Source organism: Stegastes partitus, unplaced genomic scaffold (assembly GCF_000690725.1).
Source record: "Stegastes partitus isolate 25-593 unplaced genomic scaffold, Stegastes_partitus-1.0.2 Scaffold504, whole genome shotgun sequence".
In the NCBI taxonomy this organism is placed as follows: Eukaryota; Metazoa; Chordata; class Actinopteri; family Pomacentridae; genus Stegastes; species Stegastes partitus.
The window spans coordinates 258,868-272,318 of record NW_007578235.1 but is presented as its reverse complement, the minus strand read 5'-3'; the positions used below and the strand labels follow the sequence as shown (position 1 = coordinate 272,318).

At 46.2% G+C, this 13,451-nt stretch overlaps 1 protein-coding gene across 1 annotated transcript in view; it reads left to right on the top strand.

Moving 5' to 3' along the window:
- pcgf5b (polycomb group ring finger 5b) overlaps positions 1-12,992 on the top strand; it is a 24,971-nt gene extending 11,979 nt beyond the window's left edge. The window contains exons 2-7 of the mRNA XM_008287520.1: positions 1,837-1,994; positions 2,598-2,661; positions 3,036-3,214; positions 3,441-3,539; positions 4,684-4,773; positions 12,569-12,992. Of these exons, the coding sequence (XP_008285742.1) occupies positions 1,837-1,994; positions 2,598-2,661; positions 3,036-3,214; positions 3,441-3,539; positions 4,684-4,773; positions 12,569-12,616 (638 nt within the window). The 3' untranslated portion in view covers positions 12,617-12,992. The remainder of the gene's footprint in view (positions 1-1,836; positions 1,995-2,597; positions 2,662-3,035; positions 3,215-3,440; positions 3,540-4,683; positions 4,774-12,568) is intronic.
- The last annotated feature ends 459 nt before the right edge of the window (positions 12,993-13,451 follow it).

Below are 13,451 nucleotides of genomic sequence, written 5' to 3'. Positions count from 1 at the left end.
GACGTGATGTTTATTCTGTGGCAGACATTAGATGCAACACAACTGAACTGAACTCCTGCAGCTGACATGAACAACACACCATTTATTTATTTATTATAAACAACAGTCAAATTACAGTTTGTTTAAAAAGCATGTTTAAAACTAACCAAAAGTTGGACCTAAGTGCAGTTTATTTCAAACAGCCGCTCACAGACAACAAATCTGAATACGAGACAATAAAATGAGAAAAAAACATGAAATACAAAAGCTGTAGCGAAGCTTTTCTGCCTGTTCTGTTCATTCTGATGCTTTCATCGGTTGTCGTCATCGTGCACCACGAAGCAAACCTGTTAGCAAAACCCTCACACATGTAAGTGATCCACACATGTTTTCTTTTTGTCTTATTTATGACTGAATTAATATTCATGCAGATCTTTCGGTGAGCGGCGGCGCTGTGCTAACCACAACCACGCTGCTCCACATCCAGACACACATTACGCTGATTTACCGTCGGCTCTACCGTGGACTACATGTGTCCATGATGAGCTCCTGGTTGCTCCTCTGCAGCTCAGCAGACCTCTGATGAAGGTGGAGGGTTTCTGCTACAGACATCAGCGACGTGTTCATGTTTCAGCGTCGCATTATTTTTGGAAGCTCAAGTTTAAAAGGAGATGAAGACGTACGGCCGCCTCTCGCCAGCGGGAAGCCAAGTCAACATGTCTAACTAAAGCTGTGATGGTACTATAATTTTATGAGTCCATAACTTGAGCTCGGCTGACGGAGCGCTTTGGCAGCAGAAAGATGGAGCAAACATCGTATATTATGGTGGGACCTGAGCCGCTCGGCCAAGTGGTGTAAAGCCGAGTCCTCTCCAAGAGAAGACCTCCTCCTACCAGACACGTGTCTTCCTGCATTCTGCATCAAATCAGCGCTTCCTTTACCTCCGTGAGCACCGATTACAGTCCTCTTGTGAGGATTCGAGGCATAAAAACCACTTTAATTGTCAAAAAAAGCACATTTCATTCATAGATTGAACCCTGCAACAGCTGAAGAGCAACACCAGACAGTAAACTGCTGCAGGTTAGATCTTCAGCTCCTCAGCGTCCAGACAGTAACATCAGAGCAGCCGGTTCTGGCAAAGCAGCGCATGGATGAGTTACATATGTGATTGTAGTTCAGGGTCACAGGTGGAAACAACACGACTTGTGATCGCCTCACTTCTAACTTTTAGACAACACACACTCAGGATGGGACTGTGTGTCTGCACCGCTGGGATTCAGCAGCTCAGACAGCTGGTCCAGGTTCTTACGTTTACTGTCACCGGTGATGTGTTGGTCAACAGACAGTTTATTCTGAAGTAGGAAGTGTGACACTTCACAGGGAGTCTGGACTGGATCCGGACTGACTTCCTGTTTGATCTGGATGCAGATCCAGGTTCATACAGACTTCTGTTTCTGTGCAGAAAGAAGCGAGAAAAGAAAAGCAGGTGTTTTTGATGTTGTTAATGAGAAGTGCGTTCCAGTGGGAGGAGGTTCTGGTACCACTGGACCTGGGCTGTTCCTATGGGCTGCAGAGCGGAGCACCGTGATCACATCCAGTCATCAGGACTGGAGGTCAAATAGAGCCTGAACGCACTAGTTCAGCATAAAGCTTATAGAGTCCTTCATTAGAGCCACTAGAGGGACCTTCTAACCCGTTTGATTTGCTCCTGGCACATGTTTGGCATCAGGTTTCTTTTTTTATCAGACTGAGAATGTTTTTCGGTATGAGCTGTTTTTACCTTTGACGTCCTTCGACTGTCACGTAAGTCCTCCTCAGAAACGTCACTGACGTCTGTGGTGACGTTGTCTTCATCAGCTCCTGGTTTCATGGAGGCGTCCAACAAATACTCTGATAAAAACAAACCTCTGATCAGAGTGGACAACATGAACCTGATCACGCTTCACTCACTGTGGGCTCGTTGTTCCTGCACCTCCATGAAGACGGAGAGCCAGCTCAGAGACGTCTTCTGCACAGTTTGAGGAAGTTCTGATGCCATAAATCATAAAAAAAGAAAGTTGAATTTCTCTGATTGCCTGTTTTATCAAAAATGTAAAAAGTGGAGTCAGCATGTTTAACGTTTGCCCAGTAACGCCCACAGATAGCTCACTGCTCCTGTTTCTAGTTTGTTTCTCCTCCTGACTCCTCTCTGAGTAAAACACGTCCTGCGGTTCAGCTCGGTCCGGTCCGGTCCGGTCCAGAAGTCGCTGAGTGTTTGTCATGTGACTGTTGATCACAGCTGAGTGATAAATAACTTCCTGGTTGTTTTATAGAGAAGCAGAATCTTTAGATTTTTACAGAATCTGGTTCCAGGAAACGCTGAGTTTTATTGATGTAAAACAATATAATATATATTATTCTATTCATATAGAATAAATGAAATATCACAACATTCAGCTCAGAGTTCACAGTTCTAGGACCATGAAGCAGTAATCTGATGTTTTTGACAGGTTTTATCGTCTCTGTCTGATAAACTGTGTACTTTGGGAGTTTTGGGTCGGCGGTCGGACTTCATAGGATTTGTTCTGTCCCGTCTGATTAACATGTGAACTCTTTGTTTTTCATTGTTTTTGGTGTAAATAGAAGAGGAGCAGCAAGAAGTTGAATTCTGGAGGAAGAACCAGCCCAAAGAAAATGGCCAAGGTGAGCTGTGTGTCATACAGACCGTTAACATGGACCCACGATGGTCCGTTGGCTGGTTCTGAACCTCCCAGTACAGAAACGTTCTGGTTCCTTCTAACTGGGGAGCCTGTATGTAAATCAGCCACAGGTCTGCATGAGTCACCACCTCATCCACTGTGTCTGCTTTTGTTCTCATTTAGTTTCTCTTGGTTTCATTATCAGAGATGAGAGCCGATCGGGGGAGTTTTTGATCAGGTTCTGATTCACCAGCATGTGATTAATCATCAGGTTCTGAGTTGACATGAATTTGGAGCAGCGTTGATTTCAGAGAATCTCCTGCTCGCTCACACAAGCTAAAGACAGATTGTGATGACGGTACCGTGTGCGCCCTGCAGCAGAACCCCTGAGGTGTCAGAGAGTCGGGCTGCCGGACGTGGCCGTGGACGGTGATGACGGCGGCGCCGAGGAGGACGACGGCGCCGCAGACGACGACTATCACAGGAGCGACCCTCAGATCGCCATCTGTCTGGACTGCCTTCGCAACACGGGCCAGTCGGGGGAGAGCACGGTCACCGTACGTCTTCATTCAACCTCGTTTGGTGCTTTGAGTGAATAAACGCTCTGAAATGAAGTTCCCACTAATGTTCTGGAGAAAAGTGACATGAAGGGAGCATGTTTAGGCTTCTTGGACGTCGGTGTCTCATGTCTTGTAAATGCTGGATTGTGTTGTGAGGTTTCTGCTTTTGGCTGCTTCCCTCATTGAATCAGGCTGTAACAGAGTTTGTCTGTCTTCCAATTAGGATCTGATGAAGAGATTCATCCGCTGCTCCAGTAGAGTCACCGTGGGAACCATCAAGAAGTTCCTCAGTCTTAAACTAAAGCTGCCGAGCTCCTACGAGGTGAGGAAGCCGTCGGCTCTGCTGGAACAGAAAACTGGTCATTCTGAACTCAATCACTTGAACTTGTCTGCTTGTTATTTGAAGGTATGTTGATCAGTAAGAAGATGTTAGCGTAGCAACGCTCCTCAGAAACATGGAAATAACACATTCAAACGTTTATAAAGACCAGTACTTGGTCCCCCTAAACTTTATATCAAATTAAACTATATGAGAATAATAATCATCTAAAGAAGATTCAAACCATTGGAAACAGGAGATCCAAGCTGCTTTACTCAACATTAAAGTACAGAAAGCAACAGAAAACATCCATAAAACATTAAAGGAGCACATTAAAGCATTACTAAAGATATGCTCGTCTGGTTTTAAGAGCTTCAAAAGAGCTTTTCTGACTGGACAGAGAAGCTTTGTCCTGATAGGAAACTCCTTCAATCACAGCACGTCTACTGATGAGCTTTCAGGGTTTAGATCATGAAGAATCTCCACACGGCCTTCGCTAGCTAGCATCTGCTCTGAGCACTGTTTGCTGGCAGCAGTTGGTTCGTTTGCAGTGTCTGTAAGTTCACGTAGTCACACGTTCTGAGCTCTCCACGTAGACTTCATGGAACATGTAGATCAGGCACATCCCTGCAGACACGTGGCAACACCAGCATCCCACACGGTCAGTGCAAAACGCTCGATGAGGAGTGTTCACCTGCTCTGTCTGGGCTGAACCGCTGCAGCCTGTGATAAGACTAAATAAAGAAAATTCAATCAGCTCACCATGCAAATGACAAAAACACACTTTTACAAGCTGAGATGATAAATTTCAAGCTTTAGAAAAACCAAACAAGTACAGCGTCTTAGAGCTCTGATCCAGTGCAGAGGAAGACTCGGGCTCATGAGTCTAAGCAGAGATAAATAAACCAGATGCTCTTTGATACTTGGCTCCTTTATTAAAGGATGCTAAGCTGCTGGCTCCCTGCACACGGAGCTGAAAGTGGTGAAACACTCATCATCAGAGCAGCCTCCCACTCTTTACCACAGTGAACTCCCCTCTCCTTTCACTTCTCACCTCTCTGTCGTGTCCTCATCCACAGGTTCAGGCAGCATGTTTCCATCCTGACTGGCTCTTATTCTGCTTCTGTTGTTGTTGCTTGTGTTGCAGCTGGATGTGCTGTGTAACGGAGAGATCATGGGCCGAGACCACACTCTGGAGTTCATCTACATGACCCGGTGGAGGCTGCACGGGGAGAACGTAAGGCTTCCCGCCACTGTGTGTGTGTGTGTGTGTGTGTGTGTGTGTGTGTGTGGATGCAGGAAAGCCTTTTTGTTCCCACGGAGAGACCACCGGCCCAGAACCGGGGCTTTGTCAAGCTGTGCTTCAGCATCAGATTTAAAGGTTGTGGTTTGACATCCAGAAGTGAAAGTATGACTGGAGTCAGACTGAGAGTGTGTGTGTGAGTGTGTGAGTGTGTGAAACCCGCTTCACTGACGTCTGTATTGAGTGTTAACTGTCTGAGCTACAAGCTGTTTGTGGGCGATTTCTGTCACATTTTTACTCACCGTGGGTTCATTTTTCTCTGCAATATAAATTCCTGCACCGCTGTGGAAACAGAACAAGCACGGCTAGAAGAGACCAGGCTGGAGTTTGGTAGAAAGCTTTGTGAGGACCTTTATTTAGGAAATGGTGAAAAGGTGAGAAAGTCTGGCAGCAGGTGATCAGAGAACCAGGATCAGGTGAGCTGGAGGATTGAGCTCAGGTGAGGAAGCAGCCAGCAGGAGGGGAGACAGAGCAGAGAGAAGAAAGGTGAGGAAGCAGACAACACTGCAGCTGATGTCTGATGTCTTCTGTGCACGACGTCACAGTCATGATGCCACGAGTCAGGAAAAAAGAAAAAAGTTCAATTTCATGTTTTTTTATTTTGTAAAAATGAGAAAACCTGGAACCAGCATGTTCTCACAGGTGCTACGCCCTGTAGATGTTTTACTGTTCAGCTTGTTGGCCTCCGACCTGCTGGCTGAACACTGGCTGCTCTGGTCACTACTGACTCACTAACAGCTTCATGATTATACCAAAAGAATGCAGATTTTTTTTGCTTTTTGCAGAATCTAATTAATACAAATGCCTTTTTTTGGGCCCATATTTAAATGAGGTTTGTGCATTAAGCTGATGACACGTTACGGTTTTAAGCATCTGGTGAAGTTCAGACAGGATGGCGCCTCACAGAGGAGGAGTTTAGCAATAGTTTGGGAAGAAAACATGGCCTTCAAGCTGGATTTTGGGTTTTAGTGGGATGGTTAGATGAGCAGATGTAAGGTAGCAGTGAGAACCAGAACCGCTGTGCACGGCTTGTCTGTATGGTTGTTCAGAGGATTGAAGTCTAACAGTGACACACAGCTCTGTACAGAAACGTTCACGTTCAAACACGCCTTCACTGTCCAGGCCTAAAGCGTGACTCGGTCCTCACAGAGATAGCAGCGCCGTCGCACACAGGTCCAGCAGGAGGTCCTGCCTCGGTGTGAAACGTGCCGCCGCTCTCGGGCCTCGGGTCATCGGTCAGGTCCAGCGCGTGAGCTGCAGTCCTGCTGCTCGCTGGAGCGTGAGCGCACACATTCCTGTCCGCGGCGGCTGATATTTATCTGTTTATCTGCTGCGTGGGCGTGTCCATGTGAGCGATTAGCTCCTGAAAGGTCTGGTCCACTTCAGCCGCTGACTGAGGAGTGCAGACAGCTGGCTCAGCAGGAGGCGTCAGATCCCGGGTCAGCAGCAGGAAGCCGCCATGAAATGAGAGCCGTTCATAAGGTGTAGCTGCTCTGCTCCAGCTGTGGCCTCACGTCTGTCACACAGCTCCCATCTCTTTCTTCTAACTGACTCGTGTTTTCAGGGCGGCAGGAGGAGATGGAAGCTGTGATTATTCCCTCCTCTTATGCAATCTGTTGCATAATGAGCAGGAAACTACACCGAGGTGCGTAACTTTATATTTGTGGCACCGGTGGAACTGAAAACACTGTTTTCCAGGAACACACACTTTGCTGGTCCGGTTGGAGCTGACATGCTTCTTATGTAATAATGAGGTCCAGACTGTGTGTCTGTGCACAGATTGTCAGGATTGTAGGTCATGTCATTTTCCATCTGCTGCTTTGTCCCATATGCTGAGCTGTGGATTATGTAAACATATCAGAGGACAACACAACCCATCATTCACAGGGAGCTGGAGTCCTGCACGCAGCGCATTGGGACTAATAGGAGGTGTATTGATGATATGAAGCCGAAAAACCTTCAAACCAGAGATGTGAGAAAAGTTCTGCTCAGTGGTCCGGCTCAGTGGTTCTGCTCTGGTGTTTGAACTCCAGGAACTTGTTTTTATTTTTTGGGGGGTTACTAGATTACTAGAGGAGAGTTTTTTTGCAAACTGGGTCTCAGATGGTGCAGCTTCCATGAAGGAAGGGCTGCATGATAACTGGGTTATGAGTCCTGATCGGTGTTGGCTGCCTGGAGCTAAATGAGGAGAACTGACTGTGATGTTGATGTTTAACGCTCTGAACTTCAAGCAGCTTCTGGGTGTTTTTAGCTCCACTTTTTTACTACTGTGGCCTCGTTTTATCACTGCAATATAAAGTCGTGCACCTCTGTGGGAACAACCATGAAGTAGAAGAGAGAACCTAGAAAAGAACAAGTTAAATCAGAAAAAAATAAAGACGGACGTTCGCAAAAATTGGAGCAAAAACTGGTGCATTTTTTCCCAAGTCCTCCAAAGTGTGACTGGTGCGGAGTAAACGATGACGTCTCTACACGGTAAACGTCTTCTACTAACTCATTTCTGGCAGAAAGGCAGATAAATAGCTCAAGAACCAGCAGGATGTTGTAAATCCACGAATCCTCTCTGCCGGCATGTTTTGGGGTCCAGAGGGTTAAAATATGTTCCCTGCTCATGTGAAGCTCCCTGAACCGTCAGCCAGCCACCGGGGAGTGATGGAGATGTTTTGGCTTCACTTTTGGGGAGTTGTCATGTCGCTGCAGCAGCTGCCTGGATGCACGACGGGCCTGGATGCTGCAGTCCAGACCAGGATGTGCAGCAGACGGGCAGAACCAGACGTGTGGAGCAACATGGATCATCGGTTGTCGTTCTGGAAGTTATTTGGAGAGAAAGTGATGTAAAGACAAAGTCACATGCAAAGAGTGTACGACTTGAGTTTGTGCCACAAAGCAACACGACACAGCAGAACCTGCAGACATGGCCTCTCTGAGCTCGCCCAGCTCCATCGCACATGTCCAGAACTAGAGCTGAAAGCAGCTGCAGGTTCTCGTGCAGTTCTGTTTGGAGAGGCCCAGGGAACGAGGCCAAGAGGATTCTGAGGTGAAGGCTTGTCCATCAGCAGAAGTGCAGCACAACCAGAGGACTTGATGAAGGACCTCCTCTGATGACCACCTACAGACGTCAACATCAGGGTTTGGCCCGAAACTGATCAAAAACAAGTTTCCAAGACAAGACAAGCTTCAAGTGTTGCAGATTATCTGTAGGACCATTTCTTTTTAGAACCTCCTGGCAGCCTGAGGAGGCGGGTGGTTCCGTGTTAGCAGGCAGAGAGCATTGTGGGTGTTTAGCGAGGAAAGGGCCACAATGTGATCCAGCCAGCGTGCACGAGTTAAATCAAGGCAGAGACATGAAGACAGCATGTTTCAATCTGTGTCGTGTATCCAACAGTCACCACCGGGGCAATAGAAGCACAGGTTCATAGACTATAAAGAAAACCATGTGAACCTGCTCAGACCAGCACCGGAGCACCAGCGGGGGCGTTTGCTCCAACGATGGCAGCTATGAAGGCCAGCAGAGAGCATTGTGGGTGTTTAGCTGGAAACGGGCGCCATGACAAAGACTTCTGTGACCTTTAGTGACCTCCAGACAGAGTTTGTGTGTTTTAAACAAGCTGAGGCTGGCGAGGGCAGCATCCCTGGATGGAGGTCAACTAACAGCAGATGTTCACTGTCATCAGTCTGTGTCACCAACAAATCAACGATTGATCGATGATGCTGCTTTTGTTCAGAACATTATTCAACAGCATCCTGCTATACATGTACATAGACATACATACATATATGTACATATATATGTATGTATGTATGTCTCCCTTCACAACACGTGTGTGACAGTCGGCGTAAACACAGCATCACGCTTATGTTCATCACAATAAGTAGAAAAATGCCTCCATGTTTCCATCCCGGTGCCGTTATGAGCCAAATCTGCTCAGCAGCGTTTCTCTTTCTCCGTTCTGAAGCTCCTCGACGGGAGACAGAAATCATCCCCCAGAATTATTTATGTCTGACGGCTGAGTCACAAGGATAAACACCGAGAAATTATTTCTGAATCCTGTTTGAACCCTGTCTGGCTCAGGACAAGGTGAGGAGAGGGATGACAGCCAGACGCAGACACAGAAGATACGAGTCATTCATCAGCTCGTCCTTCTGACAACGCCGCCGCCGCTCGGCTTCGTCTTCTCCGTCCGAATTAGAGAGTCGCGGAGGCCGGTCAGGACGGATTCACACAGAAATAAATCAGTCTGTGGCCTCTCGGGATGTCGTTTAGTCAGAACGTGGAACTCCTCTCTGATGGTCACCATGGTGACTTTAAAGCCTGAGAGATGCTGCTGTGGCTGTGAACACTGAGTCTGTTGTTACTGATGACGAGTCGTCCTGGTACCGGCTCACTGTGGACGGCGGTTCAGATCCATCAGATCAGAGAACGTATCTATGAATAAACTCTAAGAGCAGTCAGCACCAAATACATATTATATACTCACATATAAAACCAGAGCCAAACACTCTGAGGGAATCCAGTGGATGTTAAAGGTTCTGTTGGTCTAAACTCTGAAACCCAAACGGTTTTGTTCAACTTTTACTCGCTCTCTGCTCATTTTTACTGAAATCTAAACGTCTGTGTCAAAATGAAAGTTGAGTTTCTTTGGTTATTTAACAAACTGGAACCAGCAGCATGTTTTCAGCTGAGTGCCAGAAGTTCTGCTGACACTGGACCAGACTGTCCACCGAGTTCTTATGGTTCTGGTCTCAGTGTGAACACAACCTGCAGTTCAGCCGAACTCTGGCGACCGTCTATCGTAGCTGAATCCCTCGTAGCTCTCCAGCTGAACTGAGGAATGTAAAGTTTTATTTTTATTAAAGTCTTTTGTTTATTTTGGGGGATTTTTTAAGTGAAACTGTGAAATTGTAAAAGACTCGTTTAGATCAAGACTTGAAGCCTGGACTTGGATAATAACTGAACAACACATCACACACGATTAGTTCAGGACAGTTAACCAGCTCTAGCAGTGATCAATGGAAAGTTCAGAATCCAGTTTCTGTTTTTGTTTTTACACTTTCTGCCTCTAATGGTGTCATTTTGGCAATTTTGGAAACACAACAAGCCTCTAAAACCCGTTGGCTGGTTCTGGGGCTCGGCCGGCCAACATGCTCGTCTGTTGTGTGCAGAATGACAGAGAGCGGTCCAAACAGCAATATGCTGAGTCATATGGTCAAAGTTCTGCAGGCAGCAGGAGAAAAGCGACAGAACCGACTGACGTGCAGTTAATCAGCATCTGGGTCGTGTTCCATGTTTCTGTTGTTCTGCTGACATAGGAACAGTCGTCTGACTTTTAAATCAGCGTGAGTCACAACGTGCCGCTTTGATCCGTTCCGTCTCCGCCGTAATCGATCCGCCTCGTCAGCACAAACCAGTTTCAGGTGTTGGTTCTGTTTGTCCAGAAGCAGGAGCGTTTCCTGGCCTGAACGGTGGAACTTCACGGTGAAACCCAGAACTTTTCCCTAAACACCTTCAAGCATGTTTTCCACACAGAAAGCCGCTGATGACAGTTTAGGACGAGTGAAGAAGAGCATCCAGACGAGAGCAGCTCCACTGAGACATTAACGTAAAACAAACCGCTGAGAAGAGCTCAGGTGTGTTCCATCACAGACAGGTGACAGGTGTTAGTGCAGCGTTCATGCTGCCTGTAGAGCTTCTAGGTGTTGAGTTCATGCTGCATCAGAGGACAGTTAGAGGATGAAACAGTCGTGGTCCAGTCAGAGAAACTCAGTTAGATGGTGACAAGTTTAATCGTGTTTTATGCAAATTGTCGTTTAGTTCTTCCTGTGGTACCGACCCGTTTAAGCCTTTTCTGATCCGGGCTCACTGTTGCTAGAACTGCCACCTGTTTGGTTAAAGTTTGGTTGATTTGGTCACAAAATAAACTTTCTAGGTTTCTAAGAAAACAACTTTAAGCTTTAAGAAACTGAGATTCTGTCCTCAGTGGGGGAACGAGATCCGTGAGTTCCTCAGCATCGGGCATTTGAGGGTTTCTGGTTGAACTGCAGACGGCGTTTCCTCTGTAGAAAACACCTGCAGTCTGTGCAGTCAAACTCCAGGCGCTTTACCTTCACGTAGAAGAAGTCGTTAAAGAAGTTCAGCTTTATGCACATGAACCGTTTGTTGAACTCCCTCTGCTTCTGTCCGGCGGTTTCCTGGTTCCACAGAGCTGCAGGACTTTAGAAATGAGCCCCAGTGAAGAAACGTGTGACCAGAACCACCCAGAGACTGTTCAGGTAATAGTGCAGTAAACTGGAGCTGACACCACATTCAGGATTTCTACACGAGTGTCACCACACAGGTCAGATCATTTGTGCCAAACAACATTTGACAGCAAATTTTATTTTATTTACTTTTGAGTGATTCAACATTTCAGAAGAAAACCCCGACCTGTCTGACGAAGCACACGAAACACATCCAGAGCGTTTGGAGGCAGAAACGCTGAGTGTCGGCTTCAGACGGAGCGGCTCGGCCCACACAGCGGCCGGATCGGACTCGCTGTTGTCTGCGTTTATTTATTTATTTATCTGGAGGCATGATGCAGCAGAAAGCTGGAGGAGATGACAGCAGCTGTGCTCGGCTGAGCTGCCAGAAATAGGAGACGCTCTCAGTCTGCAGCTGCTCCGACACAAACACTCGCCTCTTCTGTGAATGTTTTATGGAAAGGGCAGCTCACATCTTCTGACTGTTTCAAACCAGCTTTTACAGGCGGAGCAGGCAGGAGAGTGTAGCGGTCGGTATGATTTAACCCCGCTGACGGATGGAGCTCATGTGGAGGTGGAGGCTCGCTGGGGGCGGAGCATCTCTGCAACCGGACTGCAAGTAAAAGTCTGTATTTACATGAGAGACGAGCAGCAGCACAGGCTGGGTTTCTACTGAAACCCTGATCTTCAGCTCCTCTGATGCGTTTCAAAGTGTTTTCTGGCACTTGCTGACATGTTGACGGTGGAGCGGACGGCCAACCAGGGGTCCAGCGTGGAGCATCGGATCTGGAGGTCCAATGTTTGGGTTCGAAACACTAAACTGTGCCAGTGAAGTGAAAGGCTGTTGTTGTTGTTGTTGTTGTTGTTGTTGTTGTGTGACTGACATCTGCACACTGGTCACATGTACGCTCAGGGAATTACCTGAGTTGTGGTTCATGACAGAAACAGGCTGCGTCCATTTACGTGCACTTCTACCTTCTTCTTTTATTTTATTTTGAATTTATTGAGAATTTTCTGTTTACTCTTCATTTTGTTGGTTGTATTTGCTTTTTTGTTTGTTGTCATTTATTTCTTGTTCCATGCCAGAAGTGCAGGATGGCTGCAAATCCTGTTTTTAATGTCACACGACTGAAGGAAATATTTGGTTATTTATGGATGCTGAAGCTGAAGGAACTGGACTCTGCTCAACCTCCACTCAGTTCAGAAAATGAATGAATGTGTGTTTTACTGTCGCATTTAACTCGTATGTAGTTTAACGGGTTTTAAATATTTAAATGTGACACGATTCACTTCTGAGCTGATCACATATCATGGATGTGCTTCTGAAGCTTTTTTAAAAAACGTTCCAAATAAATGACTGACAACCAGCTCCAGTGATTCAGAGTCGATCCACTGATTCCTGGCTGTGTGTGATCACGTGAAACATGCTCCTGTTTACCAAAGACCAAAAGATTGATTCTATCTCAAACAGTTTCTCCCGTTTCTCCCTCAGACGTATCCGATGGTTCTGGAGTATCGGCCTCGTATCGACTTCGGCTGAACCAAGCCTGCATGAAGAGGACCACACACACACACACACACACACACACACACACACACACACACACACACACTGTATATACACACAGATACATGCATACACAGTGTAGACAGTAAGAACACCTGGACACACACACACAGCACCAGAGACAGAGAAAGATTTAAATGTATTTTTGTACAGCCAATGACGAAGTGCAGACGTTGTTATGTTGAAGAGCTTTTATGCTACATAGAATAATATATGCTATAATATATGATATTTTTAAATGTATGTCCCTGTGCCTAAAACCTGTCGGATCAGAGATGAAGTACGACCATATCTCCACTTTGCCTGTCTAACTCTAACTGTAGATTAAATGTTGATTTTCTACTGTTGATGCTGGTGTTCTGATGCTTTCCTCTGCAGCTCACATTTATCTCAACATGTGTCTAAACAGCAGCCTGTGGGGTCTACATGTCTGCTTGTGGGTTGTTCCATCTCAATGATCAGCTCCCTTCAGCTCCACTGTCTCTGTTTGGCTTTAAACTTTTTTTAAATCACAAAATTTGGATTTTTTTAAATTGAAAATGTAAGTCAATACATCGCGTTCTTATTAAACATGTTTTTGTGGTACAGCTTGTCCTCCTGCTCAGTCAGGCAGAAAGTTCACATTAAAACTACTCTGTGTGTTTAGTTTGTATGATTGTGACCTGCAGCTACAGATGGATCAGAAACACAACAAGCTGACGTCTGTCTTATCAAAGTTTCAGTTCATTTGTGCTCAGAAATGGGACTTTTTCATCACAGCTTAATTTTTTTCTTTCATATTCCAACTCACCAACAATCAGAGACTGTT